Below are 26,992 nucleotides of genomic sequence, written 5' to 3' on the forward strand. Positions count from 1 at the left end.
GGGCAGGGCGGTGCACATCGCTAAGGCAGCACGCTGGGAGGCTGAAGCAGGAGGACTGCAAGTTCGAGGCCGGCCGGAACAGTTTAGCAGTTTAGTGACGCCCTGTCTCAAAAGGGTTGGGTGGGGAGCAGCTCAGCACAAAGGCCCTGGGCTAAATCCCCAGTACCAAAAAGAAAACTTGGGGAGCCTCTCGTGCCTCCAGCCCACCTTGAAAGCTCCTGGAGGGAGCACTTCTCAGGGCTGGTGGCAGCCAGGTAGCCACAAGAGGTCAGCACTGCCGGCCACCCCAAGCCAGGGTGTTGAGCAGGAAGGGCCCAGGCAGAGTGTGGGATTGTCAGTTTTTTTGCTTGAGGACTGAACCCCAGGCCTCACACATGTTACACAAGTGCTCTGCCACCGGGCTCTACCCTGAGCCCTGAATTTCAGTTTTTAAACTGCCCATCTGCAGAGCTTCGAGCTCACCCCAGACTCCTTCGTGCCTGGGCCACAAATCCAGAGGAAGTGACGGTAGAAAGAATCTCAACTTCTGTACCTGAAGGGAAAAACCCCCAATGCTCCTAAAAGCCCCAGTCCTTCCATTCTACTCGACAGAGACAGCCACACACCCTGGGGCCAGCGGAAAATCCGACCACCTGTCATTCCCGACACTCCACACTCCCAGCGGGCCTCCCGGCTCCCAATCCAAGCTCTCTTCCATCTCCACCCTAGAAGGTTGTCTACACTGGGACTAAAAGCAGGGTAGACACTCAGGGCGGAACTCAAGAGCCACCCGACAGGCCCACAGAAGCCCACGAGGGAGGGATTGCAGAAAGGGAAAATACAACTTCCGGGTGACCAGGGCCCTAGGACGAAGGGCAGGTCAAACAGCAGCCCTGCCACGGGGCAACCAGTTCCAAAGACCGGTACACGAAACCAGCGTGTCAAGGAAGCAAGACGGAAAACCAAGCTGGAAGTCAGTACTGTGAGCTCATCTGTAAGTCAGTAAAACACTGGTGACTGACTACATTTACAAGCAGAAGTGCTTCTAGGGCAGAGACAACTGCTAAATATCCTGGATCCTGAGAACAAAGCACTCTGCAAATGTATAGCAGTGAGAGTTTATAAACAAGCCTTTAAGAACTGTTTATACTATCTGTGCAGCCAGGTGTGGTGGCGCACTCCTGTAATCCCAGCACTCGGGAGGCTGAGGCAGGAGGATCACTGTGAGTTCAAGACCAGCCTGGGATACATAGTGAGTTCCAGGTCAGTCTCAACTACAGAGTGAGACCCTGTCTTGAAAAACCAAAATAAATAAATAAATAAATAAATAAAAGCTATAATATCTGTGCATGCACACATACAGTAAATCATCCTACTATACAGGCCAAGGGGAATAGGTAGCTTTTATGCAGACAGCATTCATGATTAGAGCAAGATTGTCTGTCTGTTTGAGGCAGGGTCTCCCTATGTAGCCTAGGCTGGCCTCGAACCCAGGGCAATCCTCCTGCCTCAGCCTCCCTAGTTCTGGGGTTACAGGCATGCACCACCATACCTAGCTATGAGAGCAAGGTTGTTTATGTAGGCTTCACTCTGCAGAACACAGAAAATAATTAGCTGCCAAGGAAGCTTTATGTTTCCACTGACTTCAACCATAAAATCAGAAATATATTGTAAGGAAAAAGAAAACTTTAATGATGAAAACTTGTCAACAAGAGACTGATTAGCTTGATACAGTCACATAAGTCTGTAATCCCAGCTACTCAGAAGGCTGAGGCAGGAAGACTGCAGGTTCAACCCCCAGCCTAGGCAACTTAGAACCTGTCTCAAAATACACACTTAAAAGGACTAGGGACATAGCTCAGAGGGAGAGTTCCTTGGGTTCAAGGCATAGTACTCTCCCAAAAAGAGGGGACCAAAAACACCAGGACTGTGGCATGGTATCCTGAGACGCTCATGGGTCAGTGTGCAAGGGTGTGTGTACAAACAATCCTTATGCGGACAGGACTCACTCATTTTCTCTCCTGGGTCAGTTGGCCCAACCTCCTGAATCTCCTAAACTTTCAGATCTTTTGAGAATTTAAAATCGATTACTCTCTTTTGGGGGTCGCGTGTGTGTGTGTGTGTGTTTGTGTGTGTGTGTGTGTGTGTGTGTGTGTGTGTGTACACCCATTGGTGCACACCAATACAGCAGGCATGCCATACTAGGCTTCACCACTAGATGTCCTCAGAGCGCAGGATTTAAATTTGCTTTCTCTATTCACTTTCTATCTGGGGAGATTACCCATCGGGGACACTTGTACAGGCCGCTCTCCTCCTGGTTTGCACTCAAAGCTAACTCCATATTTTCCTACAAGTTTTTCAGTAATTTGCCATCCATTCAGGTCACAAGGGCAAAAAAAAAAAAGTTCTTCCTGGGAGTAAGGCAATCCAACTCTATAAGAAATTTCCAAAAACACCTTTGGGGTTCATCCCCCGTCTTGTCAAAAGACGCACACCCAGCAATCCTCCTTCCCCCACGACCGCCGAAGCGTTTGGGGCACCACCAGCAGAATTTTTGTTTTAACACAGATCTGAAGTATGCCCTCAGTGTTTATTGAGCAGTTAGATTTGAGGGTTCTGCTAAGCAGCTGCGGGTTTCAGGCCTGTAGGCCCCACGGGCGGACAAGGCTGACTCTGGCACTTGGAACCAGGGCTGTGACTTTTCTGAGCCACTAGGGAACCACTTAGCATTTTCTACCTTAGTGAACTAAGTATTCCTTTTGGCACCTTGTTTAGGCTCCCAGAGGGCCGCACTCGCCCACTCCACGGAAGAAAGCACTCAAGGGGCCAGTTCAGCTCAGTGCAGAGCCCACGCTCTCCACAGTGCACCGGGACACTTCTCCCGGATGGGGAAACTGAGGAAAAAGGGCGAAAGCCTGTGACTCAGTGACACTGGAAGAGCCTCTAGAAATCCTAGGGTCGAGCGGACTCTGGCATCAGCTGCTCAGAGTAGAGGGAGTCAGGGTCCACACACACACACACACACACACACACACACACCCTTGCTCACCAGAGAAGTTGGCTTCAGCCCCCGGAGGACTCTGTACAACTGGGCTGCAGGACAAGGACGTCAGCACCATAGCCGCCATCATCTCATCCATTTCCACCGCATCTGACTTCCTGCATCCACACGGAAAGGGGGAAGCTTAGGTCCTGGGCTGGCTGGTCCACGGTGCCCTCAGAGTCCGCACCCAGTCAGGTGGCACGAGCTCAGGTAACGGGAGGCGGCGGGCCCGAAGTGCTCCCTCCTCTAAATGGAACATGCCCGCTCGCGCGGTGTTCAGGGTACCAGGCGGCTGCGGAGGGAGCAGGTGGGTCCCCCGCTTGTATCAGGCTGGAACCCCACCTCCTCCCCTGACTTCACTTCTAACTCTGCGGCTTGAAATGGAGCATTTTATTTGGGGGAGGAGAGAAGATTGAAAACAGTAAAAGGTGGGAAGAAAAGATGTCCACTGGAATCTCAAAACACTACAATTACCCCCCTTCCTTTTTCTCCGTTTATTAGTACATGGTTCCCATGCATATGATTACATTCAACCCCAACACGTCTGCACTCTTTTCACTCCCTCACCCCCTCCCTCCATCCCTAAATCCTCTTCCCAGCTGCAAAGGAGCTCCTTCTTTCCTATCATCTAGCTTTTATTTTGCTCGTTACATTATTTATATTCTGGGTTTCTCATCCATAAGAGACACCATGTGACTTCTAAGCTCCTGTGTCTGACTTATTTCACTTACTGTTATGGCCTCAAGGTGCATCCACTTTTAAATCACCTCCTTTCCTTGTCTTATGGTGAAATTTAAGAGGAAATAATAACACTAATCACTCTCTCCCTTCTCTCCCCGCAGATGCATAAGGCATTCTATTAGCCGCTAAATGTCAACAGAGCCTACTACATAAGCCTCTGAGCAAATAAACCACACTCTAAATCTCCCAGTGCAGATCTTGATGCTTTATACAGCAGTGTTCTATAAAATTTGTGTGCATTTTTTTAAATCCATATGCACTTACATTATTTGGAAGCAAAATTAGATCCATCTGTAAGTTAATGCCAAAGTATTATGAAAAGTTAGTCTGAAATAAACTTCTAGATGGCTTTTTTTTTTTTCTTTTTAAGGAAAAGGCCTTCTGTAAATCTACGTCCGGGAAGGTGAGGCCTCACATTGCCACATGACACCATCTCCTCGTGCCTAGGTGTCCGTCTTTCAGAGCGTGTCTTGTCTGTTCCGAGAGACAGTGTTAACTCCGTTTTTTTACAATCCAGACTACTGAAATGTACAACTGCGTTGGCAGCAGCTAAACCAAGACGACCAGTATATTAAATATACTTATTTATGCCACCTTTGAATATTCATTTGCATATACTAGAAAACAATTTCTTTGCTGGCATCCCATTGAATGCAAAATCACAAATAAAGTCAAAATACTAGATCTGGCCTCATGTGGGGCACAGGCTTGTAATCCCAGTCCTTGGGAGGCTGAGGCTGGAGGGTTGCTGTGAGTTCTAGGCCAACCTTAACTACACAGCAAGAGCCTGTCTGAAAAATAAAAACAAAACACTGGGTCGACTGCCCCAGCACCAGCACTCACAGACAGACACAGAGGTGGGACAGGCCACACTGCCTGCCTATACTGTGTATAACAATCCCAGCCAGCAGATTTTCTTTCTAACCTGGAAAAGGTCAACAGACATTGACCACATAATAAAGAAGCCGGGAGATAAATTCTTGGGGCAAAGTCGCATCATAAAACTCCAAACCTGGCGTGCTGCAATCCCAGCTACTCAGGAGGCTGAGGTGAGAGGAGCTGAGTTGGAGGCCAGCCAGGACTACACAGTGAGCCCCCATCTCAAAAAGTAAAAGAAATAAAACCCTAAAGCAGGCCATCCACTCCTCATTCACCACCAACAGTTCTGTGTATCTAAGCTGGGGCCGGCACTGAGCCTTTGCTGTATGGTTTTTGCACTATCGACGGCTTTATATTTTTAAATGGTTTTTTGTTGTTGTTTTTGTTTTTTTGTTTTTTGAGACAGGGTCTCACTATGTAGTTGAGACTGACCTGGAACTCACTTTGTAGCCCAGGCTGGTCTCAAATTCACAGCGATCCTCCTGCCTCAGCCTCCCGGGTGCTGGGATTACAGGCATGCACCACCACACCCAGCTAAACTTTTTTTTTTTAAGACCCAAAAGAAGAGCAGTTTTCTTGACAAGTGATACACAAAAACCGTATTAACTACACTGCAATTGGAGGGTCCGTAAACAATGGCCAGTAGAGCGCAGCCTGGCCCGCTGGCTCACGCCCCTGCTCTGCACCCTATCTGTGCACTGTCCTGGCAACAAGACCCCCAAGACCCTCGTCCCCGCTACCCTGAGGCAGCCCGTGCCCGCGCCGCTGCCCAGCACCTCTTGGGGACGTCGATGTTCCTGGAGACGGGTCTGTAGGCCGGCTCAGGGCCTCCGCGCTCTGGGGACCCCACAGCCCGCAGCTCCGCCAGCCACGCCTCCTCGGCCTTGCAGCAGATCTGCAACTTCTGGTCCAGCAGCCACACCGTCACCTTGTCCTCCGCCCAGCTGTGCCGCTCCACCAGGCCGGTGCACTCCTGGCCCCCATACCACACGCAGACCTGCAGGGGACACGCCCAGGTCAGCACGCAGCAGCTCACCCCCAGTTCCGGGCGGCAGCCGGGTCTGCGGGGCACCATGTTCGCTGCCTCCCTGGGCTTTGAGTCATGGTGCTGCGATCCACACGGCCCCCGGGTGACGGTTTCAGCAGGTGAGAGGCCACAGGCCTGGGTTCCTCCTCTCCGGAGCAGTTTAGGCAAGAAAGTGCGGTTGCTCTGAAAGCAAGCTGAGCCCTCCTCTCTCTCCTGTCGCCTGCTCTTGCCCCTCCAGCCTCCCACCATGGGTTGCTGGTGCTCAAAGGCCCTCACCCAATGCCAGCACCCGGCTCTTGGGCTCCGGCTGTTACCCACCATTACCCACTAAATTCCCTGAGCTCTCCAGCATCCCTGGGATCCACTCACCTTCTGCCCAGGCTGAAAGGCTGCCTGCTGGAGCCCCGCAGAGCCCAGGGCCTGGAGGACCTCCCTGGGCTGCTCCCGGCTCCCAAGGTCCTTGCAGCCCAGCACAGGCTGTGGGGCGCCGCCCTCCTGCAGCTCTGCCTGAGGCTCCGAGGGCAGCGGGGCCCCTGACGACCCCTCCGAGGTGCTAGGGCCCAGCACCCGGGCTCCCAGGAGCGACCGCTTGCCCAGGCGGCGGGACAGCACGCTGGCCATGATGCTGCGTCTCCTGAGGAGGCAAAGGGAACAGTGAGTCTTCACCCACCGCGCAAAGGGAGCAGCCTCTGCGCCCCGAGCCACCACGGAGGGCAGCCAAAGTCAACCGGACACTTCAAAGTGAGTTATCATTTTTTTGTTCTTACAAAATGTGTACCATTCCTAGGAGGGTGTGAAGAAAATACCGACCAGCACAAAAAAGTCAGCCGCTAAGGAACCCGGCTCCCAACACACTCATTTTTCCTAAATAGCGTTTTCCGCTCCTTCTTCCACATTTGTACTTGCACATTTGTTTCTATAAAAACAGGATCAAGGGTCGGCAAACTGAATCTTTGCTTAACTTACGGGCTGTCTACTGTATCATTAAATGGTACTCTCTGAAAACACAGCCATGCAGTATTTTCTTAGTATTTTCGCTGCTAATTTAATAAACCTGTGTGTCCGTGAAAGCTGCACGGGACACACTGTTGTCTAAACCTCTCTGAGCTAAATCCCAGCTCGCACGCATATCCAGGGGCTTCTGTGGGTGAGGCTCCCAGCAGGAAGACATCCGTCAGACACGCAGATTCCTGAGCTGAGGTGGCGCCCAAGGCACAGACTTAGAAACGAACCAGTGCTACTCTGCTCACCCTACCCGAGAGCCTTACGTGGCCTGCTCGTGGTGACAAAGGGGGCTGGTGCCAGAGCCCGACAGAGCAGATCCCTCCAGGGGACCCCGCCATTCCTGGCCCTGTTCCCAGCCCTGCATGTCAGTGGGAGAAGGACCCACCTATTGTGTTCAGCTGTCTGAAAAATACAGTATTTGTTTCAATTTTTTAAATTATTACAGTAATAGATGCACTGCCGTTCATCTCCCTCAACATGCTCCCCCTTACTTGCAGTGCACTTATCACACCGTTCTTGCCATTGTCGGAAGCCGCTCTGCAAGTCCTCTTCCATGAGGGTCTTTAATTGCACTGTCCTGGCTGCCTCCATGTCCTGAATCAGCTCAAAACACTGACCTTGCGTGGTCAGGGAGGAGCCACAAATTGCACAGTGCCTGATTGGGTGAATGAGGACACACTATCATGTCTTCTGTTTGTTTGTTTGTTTGTTTGTTTGTTTGTCTTTCCAGCCCGCCTCTCCATTGGATGGCACTCAGTGGTAAGGTAACCTGCCTACAATATTTCTGATCACACTTCATGAAGATACTCCTCAAAGAGGACTCCAGACTGCTTCAGAATGATGGGGTAAGAGTTTTCAAAGCAAGGGGGATTCACAATGCATCTTTTACTGTAATAGTTTTAAAAATTTAAACACTGACCATAAATTTTATCAGCCCTTGTGTAAGGCTCTCAAGAAGAGGCTGCTGAGCCACATTCCTCCACCCTCTCTCCCACCCCTGGCCTCACTTCCATAAAGAAGCCACCAGGAAGTGTTCTTTAAACAGCTCCGTAAACCTTCTTCACTTTCTACCCTGGTCCAAAAGGACCTCAGGGCTTGTTTGGGTCCCACCCCAATCTTCACATCTTCTGATTCCTGGCCTCTTTCCCAACTAGTCTAGCAAGTTCTGCTAGCAAGCATCTCTGTAATAACAAACCGAGAATGGCAAAAATAACTCTAAAGGATAATAAGAAAGTTGCAAAAATACTGGGTAAATGGCCGGCTGGTTTCCCCAGCGTTTCACCAGGGCCCCAGGGATGGAATCTGAGAGAGAGCAAAGAGTATCTCAGGAAAAGCTGGAATTCACAGTACACAGGGCCCATTTAGGAGGTTGGGGGCTCCCCCACCCCACCCCATCACGCTGTCTCAGAAAGCTTCACTATTACATCAAAAAGGAAGAAAATACATTTCTTAACACCACGGGGGGAAAATCCAGATCTAAGCAAAACAAAATTTAAATTTCAGTCCCCAGAGCTGGGGGTTGCCGCTCAGTGGTAGAGCGCTCACGGCTTGGGCAAGGCTCTGGGTTCAACCCCAATGCCACAGAACAAACCGAAAGCTGATAGCTGGCGGTGAAGCGCGATGCCACTTATGGACAGGAGGTGGCAGTACCGAGCCAGAGAAACAGCCAATTTCTGTTCTTGGCCAAAATCCCAGCGGCCACCCCCACTTTCCAAAGCAGGAAGTTTGGGGTTTCTACCACTGAAAATGAACACAGGGTAGCATTTCCAAAATTCCTGGGTTTCTAGGCTCCAGACAGCGCCTGAGATATTCGGCCAACAAACTCCCACGATGTTTTTGTTAGCTTCTTTCTTTTTTACTCTTGACTTTGTTGGTGAGCCTGCACCCTTGAAAGCCTGCTGGATCTGCAAAGGGAGTAAACCTGCCACTTCCGGTTTGTTCCTCCAGCTCAGCGTTGCCCATGCTGTCCAGTCTTCCTCCCGAATTCCACTTGAAAACACAGTTTATTATGGGTTTTATTTATAGTACTCCTACATCTTAACTTTTAAAAACAGAAGAGAAAGAAGGAAGGGAAACCACCTTTATCATACGCCTCCCAGGCACCAGCGTTCATAGATTGTATCTAATTTAATCCTCAGAACAACCTGAGATAGATATGGTCTTTGATTTCTGATGAGGCCACTGAGTTGCAGAGGAGTAGCTTACAGAGGCCATGGGACTTAAGAATCTGCAGGCTTAGGTCTGAACTCCTATCTACATGCCACCCAAGGTCACAATCCCACCACGAATCCAGAAAGTGTAAGATCGCTCAGAAGAACTCAGTTCAGCGTGACTTCTTCCATCAGGGAACCTCCAAAGAGAAAAAAATGGCCCCTGACCCTGTCGGTCCAGGCTTCCCCTTCCCCACACATTTTCCTTCCATGAAAGTCTCCTCCCTGCTTGCATCTTGGCCTCCTTCCTACAAAATAAAGGTCAGTGCATTAGGCTGGCCTTGTTCTCTGGTCCAATTCACTGTTAATCATTTAGTGGTTCAGGTTGACAAGGACCTTTATACACATACTGCCCTCCCAGAGGGCCCAAAGGGACGCAAGGAAACTTCAGCCACGTTTACACGGGAGCTGGAGCGTGTGGCACAGAAGCAGGCACCATGAGCGTAGACCAAGGCGTCCGGAGCGTTTCTCCTGTGCACAGCCTGTCTGCTACCGTGGCCGTGGCCCTGTAGGCAGCAAATGAACCAAGAGGACTCGGGACCCTGAGCACTGGCATGGGTGGGTGGAGGAGAAAGGTTGACGCCGGCCCCTGGAACGACTTTCCAAGCCCACCGTAGTTCTGCACCGGGGCAGCTTAACCTCTGCTTCTAGCCAGGCCCCTGTCAGTTTCTCTCTGAGGAGCAAATAATGGTTCACATTCCAGCCATCAAAGAATGAGCTGTGGGGCTCTGTAGCAGCCAAGAGAAATCAAGAAACCTCTATGTCAGGGTAGCAAACTGTATTACACCACAGAGCCAAGTGTTGCTTTACAATTTCATATGCTCAACTTACAGAATGTCTGGCTTACACATAAACTCATGCTAAAGACGCTTGAGTACAGATCCAAGCATTGTGCAACTGCCCCCAACAGTCACCCATACAAGGGGCGGGCTGCCCGAGAATATGCATTTTGCTCAGTGTCCAAAAGGGGTTAGTCAGTGTCACGCTCAGCAAACAGCTCCTGATGTGCTAATGGGCCTTAACGAGGGTGTCTGCCGTCAGTTAAGTAACCGGAATGGACGCAAGAGTAAAACAAACCCGCCCTACAGCTCAGAGCGGCAAAGTGCTGTCACATGACAGTTGCTGGACAACTGCATGTCTCGGTGCTCACACACGTGTGTGCACACTTGCACACCATGGCTGCTCCCTCCTACCACCCAGGGACACTGCAGCACGCCGTGACATCACCCGGTGGCACTTGTAGGACACGGGTCAGAAGTCAGAGTGATTCGCGACACAATGTGTTTTCAGAAGTTAAGGAGGGTGAAGTTTGGAGCAAGATTCCTATTTGCAAAAGCTTCAGGGCTTGCTACACTTCTCTAACGAATAATTAAGGATCCCAGAAGTGGTACATACCCTCTCAGGGGTTTCTGCGAATTCTCAGCTCCCTGCGTATTTTAAGAGCTCCGCTGTGTGCCAAGGTATATAGAACGGTTTCCGTTTTTAGTTCTTGCTTATCCTTTTTAGTCTTTTAGCAGAAAGATACCAGTTTTTTCTTTTAAATCTATGTTGCAACTCAGAATGTTTTTCACTGTCATGTTCTAGACTCAATCAAAGGCCAAAAAGGTAGCAGCAAGCCGCATTTCTTACTGTAAAACAGCCCTCCATGGGGAACAAACAATTCCCACACAATTCATTTAGCAGTTCTCAGCCCGTACCTCTGTTGATGGGTGGCAGGTATACGAGAGAGCCTGTTTATGGTCATGAGCAAGTATGTTTGTGGTCCTTCTGGCTTGCAGGTTACCATTTGAACCTTGGCAGAAGCAAACTGTCACTGCTAACTGGTCATTCTGAAGGCTTTTCTCCCCTCCTACCCCCTAGGGGAACCTTCCCCAGGGAAAATAAGATACAGCTTCCTGAGGCACACAGACCTTTTCTTCACAGAGACAGACAAAACCTCTGATTTTGGTTAGAAACTCCAGTGACAGCGTCCAAGACTCTAAGCTAAATCTTCTAAATCTCCGAATATTCATCAAGTCCTTTCGCACCATTTAAAAAATAGGTGTGGTGTGTATTTAAGGTTTTATAAAGCTGGAGATACGCGGTACTGAGTATATTAGTGATCAACATTTCAAGTCAGGTAGCCAGTCAGTGACAATTTTGATTCCCAAGTATTGTCTTTTGTTGGAGGCTTTTGTTGGAGTCCAGATTATACCGCACCAGAGCGCCACAGTTTAGGCCACTAGTAAAATTAGAATAATCAGGATTGTGGGGGACCCGAAAGATCATCCAACCCCCTTTCGGGGCTGACCACCCTCTCTCTAACAAACCTGTAACTGAGCACCCTGCGTCTTTGGTGAGTGATAAATTTAATGGGGTGATGGAGGGAAAGAATAGGGCCCCAAATAACAGTGCTATTTTCATGTTCCAGCAGATGGGCACAGAAATAGGTGCTCTGATCTGGTCAGAGTGAATTCTCCTCCCCAGCAAATAATAAATGATCCCGGGTCAACAAATGCTTCTCCCTCAGCAGAGTAAGGAGAACTGTTTTTGTCTACAACAGGCAGGAAAGCACAGCACTTCCAGAGTTCCACCTCCCCCTCCTTCACACCTACCTCCCCACTCGCTTTCAGAAGCTCACTGACCTTTGTGACCACTGTATCACAAAGCAATTCTCAGGCACTCAGGTAGGGCTCAGGGACCCATAAGTATTTCTACTGCTGCTGAAGAATTCCTAGTTGAAAGTTCCAAAATGCTCCAAAGTGTGAAACTTTGGGAGTGAGTGGGCTACATCACGCCACGAGTGAGAAATCCTACATCTGACATCTTGAGAATGGTCACCATCAAAAGACAGGCGAGCGGGCGTGGTGGCACATGACTATAATCCCAGCACTCGGGAGGCTGAGGCAGGAGGTCGCTGTGAGTTCCACATCAGTCTGAACTACACAGTGAGACCCTGTCTCAAAAAAACCAAAACACAGGCATGCTAAAATACTGTATAAAACCATCTTCAGGCTATGGGTATGTATATGAAACATAAATGAATTCTGTGTTTAGACTTGGGTTCCATCCCCATGATATCTCGTTATGCATATGCAAATACAGGAAAAAATCCAAAATCCAATGTACTTCTGGTCCCTGGCATTTCAGAGAAGGGTCCCGCAGGACGGATAGAGCCACATTTTCCTTAGACAGGGAGCCTTGTCAGGCAGAGAGCAGCCTCCTTTATCCCACCTAGATTTATGATTTTAAGCAGGTGATCTTCCCGGGGCCAGGAGAGGCCCAAATGCAAGAAAAATGTGTTCTCAGAAAGACCTGCCTGTACCCTGGAGTGAAGGCAGGTGTCAGAAGTCAGGAGGCATTTAAGCCACACCCAACTCAGTTCTGGGTCTTCCGCAGAGCAGAGACCGGTGATCTCAGAAAGCAGATCGGAGCGCGCAGGCCTGCAGAGGTGCCGGGTGCCGGGGAAGCTGTCCCGCGTGTCTGTGCCATGCACTGGGCGGGGTGAGCGTGCTTGCACGGGGCTGGGGGAGGGGAGTGGTTAGACCTGACTGAAACCGCCGGAGCAGCCTGGGGAGCGAGCGGGAGCCTTCCAGGCGGCCGCCGCGGTGCTGACCTGGCACTCTCCCCAGAGCAGGCTGGGGGCGGGGAGGCGGCGGCTGGGAGAACCAACAGTTGCTTCCAGGGGCTTTCAGGGGAGGCTTGTAAAAGGCCAGAACTTGCATTCAAGGAATGCCTGAAAGGTACTTGATCTTACCCTCGTTTTCACGCGCGCCTTTGGGGGCTTTTCTTTCCTGACCTCCTAGCAACTCCATAAAATATAGAGGGACAACATCAGCCCCAGCTTACAGCTGGGGAAACTGAGGTCCATCAAGAAAGCCACTTAGTTGCCCAAAATCACAAGAGCAAGAGAGAGAAAGCGGTGGGGCTGACAGCTTTCCTGGCTCCTGCCTGGTCTGGCTCTGCCTTCTCCAGGAACACATGGTGGAGGGTTCAGAACGTTGGGGGCGTTGGGGGCCTGCAGGAAGGAAGTGTGCATTGCGTTGGGCAGAAGGGATCTACGGAAAGAACTTCCAGCAAGCAAAAGCTGACAACGAAATGTTGCCACCCAAAAAATAATAATCCAAGGACATGAACATTTAATAGGCCAGTTAGCTCAGGGCCGTGGATGGGAAGTCCGGACCCGTGGACACCAAGGTGCTCACCCTAAGACCCAACAAAGAGGGTCCCTTATGTTCCCCTCCTTGGGAAGGCAGAGGGACACGGGCTCTGCCGTGTATCGCTTTTTTATTTGAGTGATTCAAGTAGAAACACGAGGTGGAGCTCCTAGTCATTTGAACCAACACCCACATGCCCTGCGGACACTGAGCACCTCGGTGGACCCTGAAATGGTTAAGGCAGAAAACGGGCTGGGAGCTCCGGCATCGCTCCAGCTTGTTGCCACATCCCCAGCAGGGGACAAGGCCAAACCAGCAGGCAGCCTGGCTGGAGGAGGGCGAAGGCCACCTGGAAACTGCTGGCTGGAAGCACACGAGAGTGTCACTCCTTCCTCATGGTGCACACTCACAGCACACAGGGCTGCAGGTGCCCGAGAAAAGTGTCGCGCGGCTGGGGGTGAAGACAGGGACGGAGCGAGCCAGGAACCAAAGGGAATAGCTCTGTCTGGCTAGAAAGGGAGGCACTGACTACCACAGAGCAATTTTTCCTCTTATTCTGGCTCCCTGAGAAACTACCCATGCTTTCTGCATCCGGATGTGGGCTGCACCCTGGTTCGTCACGCTACCACCCTCTCTTGGGGACTCAACACTGCTTTCCTGGCAGGGGTGTCCCCAGGACACGAACACTGGCTCAGTGGACCAGGACATGTCCAGGAGAGGCTGGGCAGAGGTACCCAACACAGGGCAATGGCCAGGGACACAGCAGTCTGCAGCCAGAGCTAGTCACTCCCACCAGGGCGGCTCGGGACAACTGCCACCATCTCAGAGCCTCTGTTTCTGCCCTGTAGATGGGGAGATGAGGACCAACGACCTCACGGGGCCACAGTGTGACTACCACCAGCACAGTGGCCCCATCTCGAAGGAAGGAACAGAGCTGGGTCTGTCCCCCCACACCCCTACATCAGAACACGAGGGATGCTGAGTGCTTAGCAGCCACCATCCACATAACATCCAGGAATCGAGGCTGTTCCAGGACAGCCCTCCAGAACCTGTAACACAATACCGGCTCTAATGGAAACGCAGAAGTTGACCGCAGCTAAGCCACTAATTAATTGAAATCACAATGCTGATTTCAGCAAGATAGGAGAACCAAGAAATTGAACCTGTTCCATGGAGAGAGAGGCTGCTGGCCAGAATGAACCACGCCCAGGGCGCTGTGCTTACAGCTCAAAGCCAGGCAGCTTTGCCCCTGGAGCCCCAAGCCAGTGACTGGCCCCTGGTCACCTGACTTGCAGCTACAGGGGTGCCAGCCTGCACTGCTCCTGGTTCCTACGGCTCAGCCCCAGGATTGCTCAAGACCAAACCTCGCTTAAAGCAAGCCATGGGCACACTCTGGAGGCAGATCCAGGCCAGGCTGGTGCAGACGCGCGTGAGCCACCCGGCACATGGACCCAGCTCCTGCTGACGCGCTGAGCAGAATGTGAAGAAGCCAAAGGTTCAGAGCCAGGTGTCACAGTCTACATCTGTAATTCCAGCACTTGGGAGGCTGAGGCAAGACAACCAGTGCGAGTTTGAGGCCAGCCATTCTAGCCGTTCAACTACACAGCAAGATGAGAGAGTGGTGGAGACAGAAGGTTCAGACCCTGCCCTTCACTGAATGTGAAAGCACTTCATGTGCTTGGGGGTGACAGCCACACACTTGAGCTGTGCAACAAGATGAATGAATGGGCATTTGCTTCTTTCAGAAAAATCAAAAAAAAACGTTCAGCAATCTGACACTGAAGCCTGGTAAATGGGTAATTTTTGGAATTAAGCTTGTAAATCTGGGTGAATATCCATGCTAACTTGTTTTAAAAAAATTTTTGACACGTTAAGTAAGTTGAAATGAAAAATGTTAAAACTATACCCAAAAAACCTGAGTTTCTGAAGCTTAAGGAAGACAGATGTATTTTCCCCTAAAAGAGCAGAAAGTCGGCCGAAGAGAAGGGAAGAGTCTCTTGCTCACGAAAGATTTAAATACAAAGCGGAAAGTGAGCTCAAAGATGGAAAAGCAGGCTGAGGGAGTGACCCTCCCAGTCCTTGCTCCACACGTCCCGTCTCAGATGTTTGTCCTAAAATGGACAGGGTGACATCCATCAGGTTCCAAGGGACGAGATGAATGTGGATCAGTCACAGAGGGGAGGTGGCCCATCCTCCCCTGTCAGCCCTGGGAAGGACAATCAAGGACACCATATCAAGCCCGGCACCGGTACCGGACAGCAGGGGGACAGCTGTGCTCCGCGCAGGGCCAGCAGAAGACTGGGATCTTTTGTTTCTTTGTTTTTGCAGCGCCAGGGGTGGGACCCAGGGCCTTGCACGTGTTAAGCAAGCGCTCTACCACTGAGCTGCGTTCCCAGCTCAAGACTACAACCTTTTCAAGAAAAACCAGTGGGATGTTCTCAGTGAATGAAATCACATCTAACTACTTCGTTAAAACTGTTACAGAATAAAGAGACAAGAGCAGGACAGGGAGCCTTATAAGGAATCCACAGTGTTTCCAAGACTACGCTTGTTCATGAATACGCCAGTCACTCTCACTGCCGAAGACTTACGTGCCAGTCACACGCTGCACGTTTCATAGGACGCACCTCTTTTAGTGCCCCTCCCCAAAGCAAACCACGAGATAAGCACCATTATCGTCCCTGTCTTACAGATGAGCAAATGGAGACTCAGGGAAGTGGAGTAACTTTCCAAAGCCACAGGGATGGAACGAGAAGGAACTCAGACGTAAACGCCAATGTGTCTGATCCCACAGCTATGCGCTCTCTCCGGTACAGCCAGGGGAACCACGGCTGGAGCCAGGCTGCACTGCACAACCTCAGAAGGGCACCTGCTACCAACATCGTGAGTCCAGGAGAAGTTCATGTGGCCCTGGTGGCTGTGGTGTGAAAGGGGAAATGAGAAAGTACTAAGCCTAGGCTTCCCCCAGGGATCTGGGGCTATGGCTATTCTTACTTTACCCCTTATACGTGTCCCAAAGAGAACACAGTGAAAGCAAGTGAGTCACAAACAAGCTCAGCCTTCCCCATAAACTGACCTTGGGCAATGTCCACACCACTCCGTGACTCTCATGACTCTCTTTCCTCACATGTGAAACAATTAAAATGTTGGTTCCCCTCCCACAGGACAGCTTGAGGCTTTAAGGAGGCAATGACTTTCTTTTGTGCTTTTCAGAGGTGCCCTGGTTTTAGAGTCACCACACTTCCCAGAGATACTAATCCTCCTGATCGGAGAGAGGAAATAGCAAGAAAGGAAATAATGAGAAAATCCCACAGTGGACACAGGACAGAATTCAGGATAAAAATTAGTCTAAAACAACAGGCACCCAACGCTGGGTAGGGATGAAGAAACAAGGTATGGGTGACTTACAGGGGAGAACTTATACAAATATTGGGGGGCACAGTGCATGTTCAGATCCAAGAAAAGAAGGCTTTGGGAGAGCTCTGTGGTAACCTGAAACCCAGTCCAGAGACCTCTGTGTCACTGTGGGTCAGATGCCAAAAAGAAAAAAGACATTTCACCCAGCACCACTGCAAAAGTACAAAACCCACAGGCTGGGAATTTAGCTCAGTGGCACTGTGCCTACCTTGCAAGCACAAGGTCCTGAGTTCTAACCCCAGTACCAAAAAAAAAAAAAAGGGCAAAACCCACAAACACACTGCCCAGCCCCCTATAAAATCAGAAAATTGTCTGCCCTGCCAACAGCAGTCTCTGCCCATCAAGAAAGATGAGCTGCAAAGCCCGAGTTCAGGCACCCTGCACCTGCCGTGTGATGAGAGGGTAAGCTAAGAAGACACATCCTTCAGGCCCGGAAGGTCACGGCCAGGAGGGCCCTGAAAGAAGCAATGGAGTGGATGAGTGGAGGGAAATTCGCCAAATCCAGAAATGAGAGAGGGAGGCACTGCTATCACCTGTAAGAGTCCAGAGGAGGAGCTGCCTACAAACCCCAAAGAAGGCCACTGAAGTGAATGCAAAAGCGGGCTCTACGAAGTCAGAACCAGAGCTGTTTCCCCGTCTGCATAAAGCCTGGAATGGATAATCTTTAAGGCCACTGAGGGCCCTGCTTCCTCCCAGCTAGGGGACAAGAGGCACCAATACACAGCCAGCTCCTGGGCTATCTTCAACTGGGCTGGAGCTGCAGCCTCCCTGGCCACACGGGCTCTGAGCGCAGCTAACATGCATGCTTTCCAGGAGTGGCGAGACTGCGGAAAACCACCAGATGTGAACAGAACAGAGAGGCGCGAGCCGTTCTCCCCTCATTAACACAGCAGGGCTCTAGGCGCTCTGAGGCAACACGGAAATCCTTCCTGTGCCTCCCCTTGGCTCGAGTGTTTAAGAGACACTTGCTATTCTAAAAATGACAAGGAGAAGACCTGCAGGTGGAAAGTGAAGTGGGTCTAGGATTTACCATTCAGAGTCCTCCGTGGGTTGCTCAGGCATCCTGCAGAGCTTCCCTGCACCAGTGTTAACACGCCAAAGTCCTGGAGGCAGGGAGGGACCAGGCATAACGAACCGCAGGACCCAGAAGAAGACATCCCACCACTAGTGCTTCTCCACAACCGGCACTAACCTGCAGGGCCCGCTGGGGTGGGCAGGTGGGGGCGGCACACACACACCTCACACTAAATCCTACTCTTCCAGGGATCGCTTGTGTGAGCACGTTACTGTGACCTATGGTGACTCGAAGGGAGCCTACATTGTACGTCCATCAGGACGTCCAGTTAAAGACCCGCTGCTACCCAGCCATGCCACCTTCTCAGGACCTAGTAAGACAGAACTCCCAAGGGCAGAACCTGGCTGTGCAACGATGTCTCTTATAACCACATTTGTAACAGAAAAGGATCAGAAGTAATTCCCATCCATGAGGGAAAGGTGAAGTAACTGTTCAGCCTTCTAATTCTTAGCAAGAGCTGGCAGGACTTAAACAAGGTCAAGAAGATCTATGAACACTGACAAGATACCCTGGCCAGGTTAGGTTGTGTACACTGGGAGGCTGAGGCAGGAGGATTGCTGTTACTTTGAGGCCCGACTAGGCTACATAGCAAGTTCAAGCCCAGCCTGAACTATATAGGGAGACCTTGTCTCAAAAAAAAAGATACCCTGATGAGCTACATGTCTCTATCCTGACATAGATATAAGTATGCAAAGTATTTGAAGAATACCAAAAACCCCAGAACAGTGGTTTACTTCTGGGGAAAGGACTGAGGTTAGAATGGTTGCCAGAGAAGATGTTTTGCTTGCTCTGAAGGACCTACAGTTTCTTCGCCTACAGAGAATGTGTTCATGTATTACTTCTATAATGCAATTTTCATTTATTCATTCATTTAGCTTAAAAAAAGAGAGAAAGAAATAGACCCTGCTCAATACATTTCAATAATGAGTTTAGGAGCAATTTTCTACTGGCCGGAGTTTGCTGGAAGACAGCTCAGCGAGGCAGATCCGGATGGGATTTCCCAGCCAGCTGCAGACTTTGCAGCACAGATCTCATTTCAGTCTTACAAGTGTGACTCTGTAACTCTGTGAACTGTTAAATTTATCTGCCAGTTCACTGGGGGCGGGGGGAGTACGTCCCAGGGACTCCTGGTCATCCAAAGGGGTATCCTCAGAGCAATCCCAGTTCTTCCGAGCCAGCAGGGCAGCTCAACACAGCGCACAAACGCACACACGAGGGCACAGGCAGGCACGCACGCACGCACGCAGCATCAGGCAACTGTTTCCAGCCACACCTCCTCCTCGTGGGGACAAGGAAACTGTACCATCCACTCGTCTGGAAATCGGGATTTCCACAGCCTGGAGCCCTCGGGCAAATGAAAAGGACGGATCAGAACATCTCATTACACAAACATTAAAATATTATTGTTCACTTGCTGGGGCCACCCAGCCACCTAGGACACTGCTCTACTTATTCAGTAATTAATTTACTGCCTTACTTATTGTGGTGTAGGGGACGGAACCCAGGGCTTCACGCATCCTAGGCAGGCAGGCGCGGAGCTACACCCCCAGCTCTGGATACCGATTTTCAAACACATACACACCTTCTCTTCCAAGCACTCCTTGCTGAGCCCTTAGAAAAACACATTTAGCATATTAACAATTAGCAAGGCAAAACTAACCTGCAGTGATAGAAATCAGATTTACGGTACTCCCACTTGAAAGGATTACTTGGAAACAGTCGCTGGGAACATTTTGGGGCACTGAGCCTGTTCGGTCTCCATCTGCATTTGTCAAAACTGATTAAATGGCACACTTAAGATCTGAGCATTCCACTGTATGGAAAGTACGCCTCAATTAAAATGAAGAGAGGAAGAACAGCCCACTCCAACACAGCTTCTCTTCCAGCTGCAGCAGAACTCTGATTTGTCCACCTGGCCCCTGGAAGTCTCCGTTGAGCATGAGTAGCATGGTGACAGTCACTATAAAAATGGATCACAAGATTTAAATGGATGGAGGACACATGAATCCAAGAAAAGAACACAGAGAACAATTTCTGTTTTGCAACAGAACAAAAAGAAAAAGAGGAGAGGGCCAGGGATTTAGCTCAGTGGTTCTGCCGCCTGCGTCGCAAGTATGAGGACCCAAGTTCAATCCCTGGTACCAAAAAAAAAAAAAAACAAGAAAAAGAGGAGAGTAGGTTTTAATTCCTCGGCCCCTACATGTGGCTGTTCTTACTAAAAGAGCTTTACTGCTCCCCAGTACTCAAAGGATAGGAAAGGCAGGACACTATTATTTCTTATTGTATTTGTTTTAAAGTGTAAACTGAGTGTGGTGGCGCATACCTGCAATCCCTGCACTCTGGGAGGCTGAGGTAGGAGGATCACAAGTTCTGGCCCAGCCCGAATAACTCAGTAATGTACTGAGACCCTGTCTCAAAATAAAAAATAAAAATAAAAAGGGCTCAGAATGTAGCTTAGTGCAAAGGCTCTGGGTTCAATCTCCAGTACTGAAAGAAAATAAAAAAGGATGTCAGCCTAACTTTTCCCCATACCCTGAATGTGAGGCCCAGGAAACTGATTCACAGCAATTCAGGGTCATCAACGTGACAGACACCACGCAAGAACCAAATGATGTGGAAACAAAGGCAACACAGCCACCATCACCAAATGTGTAAAGACCTTCTGGCCTACATTTAAAGCTGCCGTGCCTTGAGTCAGAGAAGACGGAGCATTCTCCTTGCCAACTACTGATTCTTCCCCAATGCCACAGTCGGGGCATGGAGCACGTGGAGACAGAAATCATCCCATGGTCATCTCCGAACCTGAGAGGAACCGCTATGCTCTTAAGAAACCCATGCTCCATGATTCAGCCCAAGCAGGGCCCCGGTGACAACAAAAGTCACTCCAAGATGTCAGGAAGCAGGATCTGCTCCGTGTTTTCCTTCTGCTTTGACAGGTCACGTGGTAAGTGACCTTGAGAAATGGAAGAGACTTGGAGGCCAGCCTGATTCCTGCTCTTCTCCTCTGCACATCCCTCATTAACAGCGTTCAGCCCTTCCTGATCGCGCATCCCTCATCTCCCTTCGTGGGTCAAGGCTTGGTGCTCACGTCCCTATTAAACCATGGCGCCCCAGTGGTCCAGAGGTCACACGGTCCAGGTCATCAAGAGTAGATCCTGTGATTCGCAACTGGATTTGAATTTTTGAAAGCCTCACGGCACTGAAGACTCACAATGAACTCATGACCAATGCGGGGGAAACACTAAAGCTTTCTGCCACGCAGCCTGGCCTTTCACAGTGGCACTTGACACGGGGCAGATAGGCACTCAGCGTTAGTCACGACAGGAATCATCTATCCCATCCTGTCCTTGAACAGTAAGATGTGTTTTGCCCACTGGAAAATAATAAATTTACAACATGAAAAAGAGAAAGTCACTCAGCTCAAGCCATCCAGGAGCAACTTGGTATTATCGTTTCCTTCCAGTCATTTTCTGTGGGCCGTTTTAAACCGTTGGAATTCTATTATAGACAAACTGTAACTTTTAGCAGAAATATTCTTCCTTGTTATTTTTTAAATTGCTCCTAAATATTACTTTGTGTGACTTCGTAACATTCCATTATAAAGACACAAACCTTCCTCAGAATTCACCTATCTGGTAATGTCAGCTTACACTACTGGACACTGACATTGTTAGCGATTTTTCACTAGAGTTTTTTAAAAATCTGAATGATCTGTGCATAAAACAGCATGTATATTTTTGGATATGATCTCAGCTAGATCCCTGGAAAAGGAATTATCTTATTAGACTGGACATCTTGATATGTCACAGTTCAAAACTGTAAAACTAAACCACACTTTACATTTATGGAGAGGGGAGGGCTCTGAGCTATATCCCTAGCTAGCCCTATTTGTTTATTTATTTGGAGACAGGGTCTCACTAAATTGCCCAAGCTGGCCTCCAACTTGCAATCCTCCTGCCTCAGCTTCCCAATTAGCTGGGGATTACAGGCATGAGCCACCACGCCCAGTTTATTTTTCTTCTTAATTTGAGCTCCTCATTCTAGATGACTTTGGCTTATCTACTTAGCAATCCTCCTCATCTGTGCCATCAATAAATCAGACAAACCTTCTACATCCTCAACCACCCCAACCCTAATCCAAGCCAGGAACACAGCCCTGTGGCACTGCTTTCTGATCCCCTTCCGGACTGACTCTGCGCCAGTAATTAAGAGCGTTTGCACAGGATTCTCAAATTAAATTAATAACACCACCAGCCCCTATTTGACTACTTATGATTTAATATGGGCAATCATGTCTTAAGAAACTGTGAAATACTTCACTAAAGCCAAACATACCAGCACTGCCACATCATTCTCCTCTGGTTTAGTAAGCAAACCATCACGTAAAACAGGAAATGGATTCAATTTGATACGCTTCAGCTGACTTTGGTTACTGTCTTGCATCCTATGGCCACATGTTGGGTTTTTTGGGGGGTTGTTTTTTTGTTGTTTTTTTTTGGTACTGGGGATTGAACTCGAGGCAGGCCACCAAACCGCTGAGCTAAATCCCCAGCCCTGGCCACATGTTTTTAAGAAAAAGGTATGTCAACTTTAACTTGTTTTAATGTTATATAAAGCAATATAGTGGACCCTCGAGTTATGGCCTGCCTGACATATGAACAACTTGGATTACAACTGGAAATTTAGTTTTAACTTATGACCTGAGTTATATCCTGGCTGTTTGTGCTTCCAGATGGTCTCAGATACAGATTTAACCCTTAAAGAGTTCTAGAAGGACCATGACAGCATCCTTTCCTATGTGGGACTAACTGAGAAATCCTGGGCCAATGTCTCTCTAAGGCCACTGAGATTTGCCTGTGTACAGGAGAGAGACTTTGAAGGCTGTGAAGAGGAGCTTGAGCCTTCAATTGCCCAACTTGAGTTACAACCAGCCCTCACGAATGAAATGAGTTCATAAGCCAAGGGTCCACTGTACTTTTAAATGAATTTTGTCCTACCCGTAAAAAGCAGAGAGACTATTGGTCAGCCCTAGCTCATCCGGGAGAAGCTATGAATTGTGGGTAGTTATGGACTCCTGGATAAGCCTGAGTGTCCTTGGCCATTGAGACTTGTCACTTCAGCTGCCCCCAAACAAGTCTACTCTTCTGCAGTCACTGGCATTATCGTGTGGGCTCGAGCCAGCTATTCTGTGGTCACCACGAACCTCTCCCGATCGGGCACCCCCTCCTCCTGGGGCCATCCCAGGGTGAGGAGACAAAAGAGAAATGGCTCCCCCTTCTCCTTGTTTTTCCTTTTCGGGCTCACAGAACCAAAGCTCCTCAGAGCCTAATGTCCCAAGGCAACTGACAGCCATGACTCACATCTCGCCAGCTTGCCACCTCAGCGTCTTCCTCAGACCTGCCGTCTGACCACGAGAGCCAGAAGCGGAAAGCAGGAGAGAACTTAGGATCCCTAGAAATCTGCCTCTCTCTCCAGAATACAGGGCAAAGCCCTCTCTTGTATACACCATTCTGATCATCCCTAAAAATACTTCTGAGCCCCAGCCAGCTGCTCCTCAGAAACTGTTGCTCGCTAGCCTAAAGCAGACCATGGCGCTGGACTCCTCAGGTTCCACAGTATGGCGCTCCTGCCAGAATCCTCCAGGGGCCGCCCAGGCCTGTGACTGCACGTTCTCCGGCGTGGCATCCAAGTCTCTTGAAGACTGAGGGCCAAAAAGCAACGGGACCCAGGCAGCAGAGGACTCTGGGATGGTGACAACGGGGAACTGTAGGCCTGTCTCCTTTTCATAGGTGACAGCCACCCCTCAGCTTGAAATGAGGGCCAGGTCCAACTCTTTTAAAGAGCCCCAAAGAGATTCTAGACTATTCCCAATTTTTAAAAGCCTTTATGCTATCCAAACTATAACAACATACGTAGAAACTTAAAATATTCTGCAAGTCACCCCTTTATAAGCCCTGTGCTTCCTATGACTTAACCACCTTTCCAATCTAACTTTTTGCTACTCTGTCACAAGTCCTGCGCTCCTCACACTCACATAAGCAAACTGTGTCTGTTCCTAACTCCAAGCCCTTGCACACCTGCTCTTTCTCCCATGCAGTTCCGAAGACAGCTGAACTGCTCACCCCAGACTTCCTTCTTCCAGAGGGCTTTCCCTAGCCACACCGCACATTTTAGGAACCCTCTTCAACACTACAGGCATTTGTTTTTCACTTCTGGCATTTAATCATCTTCCTCTGCTCCCTTATGCAAGCTGTACCTTCAATCTCCAGCCAAGATTAAATGCTTTCTATCCCTTGGGCACTGGGAAGGGCGTCTCTGCACATGCACGGCTTAAATAAATGCTCACTGAATGTGAGAATTCTCTCTGTGCTTTTCAAACTGTTCACGCACTGCGATCCATTATTTCACATGTAGTGAGAGAATAGCTACAGAGACTTAGTGAGACAATAGTTTGGTTTTTTTAGACAGGATCTCACTAGGCTGCCCAGGCTGGCCTTGAACTTGAAATCACCCTGTCTCACACTCCCAAGCTTATACCACTATTCCCAGCTGAGAGATAGCACTTTTAATGAAAAATAATATAATTAGCAATAAAAACATTGAAGATGGCACCAAGCAAGGGAAAGTAGTACTGCATGAAATTAGATTTTTACATACATGATTGTATGTGCTGGGTCATGATGTCAATTGTATTTAACGTAGGTCATGGCCAGAACAGCGCAAAAAACTGCACAGCTCAACCACTGCTCTGCCCAGTTATTTTGTAGGCAATCAGACACTTGCCATAAAGAAAAAAGTACTTGATCCACACCCCCTCAGGTCTCCTCCCCCAAGTCCTCTTCCCCTACCAGTTCACCACCCTGCCTCTGGGAGAAACAAGGAGACTAGGTAACTAATTACATTCCCAGCTCATTCTGCAACCTTCTGCAATCACCCTTTGCATCCAGATGTTGCAAGTTGAGGCTTGGGGAGTTTGTTCCGCAAATCACACTCAGTCTCCCATGCAACAAGAGAGCAGAATTCAGAGCTCAGGAAAGAGCACCTGCTCCCTTTGGTGTGTGGGTCAGGTTGCCAGGCTCCTGGGATGGGCAACTGCACAGGGCTGGGAAGGACAGAGCCCTACAGAAGTCCATACTCTGGGGCCCCAAGTCCCCACCCTCCTTCCTCAGGTCTCCTCAAGGCACCCTCTTCTCCTTGCATGAGTGAAACGCTGGGACAAGCTGAAGATCCTGGGGGAGTCCAAAGTTCAACACACTTCAAAGTCCAACAATATACACCTTTCGCAAATTGTAGTCTGCTTCCCTCCAACTCCAATTGTACTCTAGTGCCTAGAAGAATAAATGCCCCCAGTTTCCTAGAAGCCCTGATTCTCCAGAGCGGTTTCTCCAGCTTCAGGGTCAAGCCCAGGCAGGGTCACATGAATGACAACACGAGAGGGGAAACCGATGCAGGGGTGCACACCTGTAATCAATCCCAGCACTCAGGTGGCTGAGGCAGGAAGATCCACACCAGCTCAAGGCCAGCCTGGGCTCCATCGTGAGTAACAGGCCAGCCTGAGCTATGGGACCCTGTCCCCTCTACCACCAATAAAAGGGCAAAATGAAAGCGCTCCCAAGCCAGACTCACATTCAGCTGCCTCTCCAACCACGAAGACTCCCCTTCCCCTGAATCCTTGCCTTCTCTAACACTCTGCCCCCCAGGTTCCCACCAAGCTCAGAGCAGCAGTTGCTGGCTCCACACCTACACCGGGACATCCTGGCAAACACAGAAACTTCTACACAGCCCGAGTGTCAATTACTTCTCTGCAAAACACCCATTTCCGATTTCTCGAGTTACCAACAACAGCAGCTCCGAGGCCCTGGCGTATAATCAATTTCCACAAAGAATTAATTTCCATTTGTCTCTTTCCTTCACCCTGCCCCTGTCAACAGATTATGTCAACAGCAATGTCTCTAAAGTCACTCTCTCTTCCACTTCCAACTAAATCCAGTGCAAACCCTGAGCGCTCCACCAGGACAAGAGCCCGCTAACTCCTACCACTGCTTGCAGAAGCCTTTCCAAATACTGACTCCTTCCTTGGAGCACTCCACGGCCCCAAAACTTTTAATGTCTCCCGGCACACACAGGGTGAAACGCAATTCCCCAGTCTGGTTTTCTAGGACTTGCACAATCTCCTCCATCTTTATCTCCTACTGTCCAGGAAACATCCAAGTTGGCCAAGGCCAGGCTCATTCCCACTTTGTCGCCCATCTCAAGGGTCTCGCCCTCCAAGAGCTCCCTTCTCTGAGTTCCAAGAGCACCTATGTCTGCACCTCCCCTCTGCAGCTCATCGGGCCCTATCTGGAGGCACTCGAGCCTTATTTCAAAGTCCCCAAGGGTCTCGCTTTGCTTATCTTTTGTGTTCTGTTTTGTTTTGCAGGGCTGGGGATCCAACCCAGGCTCTGCACATGCTAGGCAGGCGTGCAACGCTCCCTTCGGATTACTGCTCGCTGATGACTACTCCTCAGGTCTTCCTTCTGCGGCCCTTTCCACGTATTACTTCTGTTGACTTTGGGTCCTGCCATGGAGCTCCTCTCCATATGTGCACCTTATTTCAAAACTCCTACGCAGAGCCCCTTCACCGACTCTAACTTTTCTTTTATCTGCTGTGGCCCCTGACCGTGACTCCCCAGGCAGCTCTTTAGATCATTTCCACCCAGCGGAAAGGCTCTCTGGGCCCTTAGATTTCTTGGGTGCCCCGTGGCATCTCCCAGCAAACCCAGAATCTTGCTGAGAACACAGAAGCTCCCAGAAGTTCCAGTGGAAGAGAACACAGTTCTTCTGCCCCAAGTATCCTCCAGACCAGGAGGCTCCGTTTCCACAACACCCCAGGAGGGTGTCTCAGGCCTCCAGTACCTGTTGAGCGCTCACTTTGAAGGAACCTGTCCCAGTCACACCTTCCTGGAAAGCGGGTGTGAAGAAAGCAGTCAGGGCCTGCAGATACCCCCAGGGCCTGCCGGAGTGCAGGCCCGGGGGAGCCCTCCAGAGCCCCGGAAGGGCCCAGGCGCCTGCGAACTGGAGGCGTGGCGGTGCCCTCCACCTGGCAGGTGGGCTGCTTGAGATCTCTCAGCCGGTCCCAGGGGAAGGCAGAGATCTGAACTCCGAGGCAGGGAAGGAAATATTGCCTCTGAAATTGCTTGCACATGCCAAACCCCCTGTCTAGGCCCCACCCCGGCACCCCCGATGCCCAAAGTGCCACCTCCTGGCAGGGCCGAGCGCACGGGGTGGGGACAGTGAGGCACGGGGCAGAGTTGTGGCCCAAGTGGGGTCGAGAGAGGGTACGGGGCCAGCTCGCCGGGTGGAGGGTGTGTCGCGGAGTGGACAGGAGCGCTGGGGCGTCCGGCCGGAAAGGGTCGGGGAAGGACTAGGTTCCCGGCCAGGGTCCCTCGGAGAGGCGACTCCGAGCCCCGCTCAAAGTTGGGAGGGGATCGGACCGGAGCG

The 26,992-nt window shown here is 50.1% G+C and overlaps 1 protein-coding gene across 1 annotated transcript in view; it reads right to left on the reverse strand.

The window, feature by feature from the left end:
- Znf395 (zinc finger protein 395) overlaps positions 1-26,986 on the reverse strand; it is a 33,676-nt gene extending 6,690 nt beyond the window's left edge. The window contains exons 1-4 of the mRNA XM_010623164.2: positions 26,408-26,986; positions 6,039-6,303; positions 5,419-5,639; positions 3,029-3,138 (exon numbers count right to left, since the gene is read on the reverse strand). Of these exons, the coding sequence (XP_010621466.1) occupies positions 3,029-3,138; positions 5,419-5,639; positions 6,039-6,290 (583 nt within the window). The 5' untranslated portion in view covers positions 6,291-6,303; positions 26,408-26,986. The remainder of the gene's footprint in view (positions 1-3,028; positions 3,139-5,418; positions 5,640-6,038; positions 6,304-26,407) is intronic.
- Between the last annotated feature and the right edge of the window lie 6 nt (positions 26,987-26,992).

The sequence above is a fragment of the Fukomys damarensis genome, unplaced genomic scaffold (genome assembly GCF_012274545.1).
Source record: "Fukomys damarensis isolate Sample0158 unplaced genomic scaffold, DMR_v1.0_HiC HiC_scaffold_18, whole genome shotgun sequence".
NCBI lineage: Eukaryota > Metazoa > Chordata > Mammalia > Rodentia > Bathyergidae > Fukomys > Fukomys damarensis.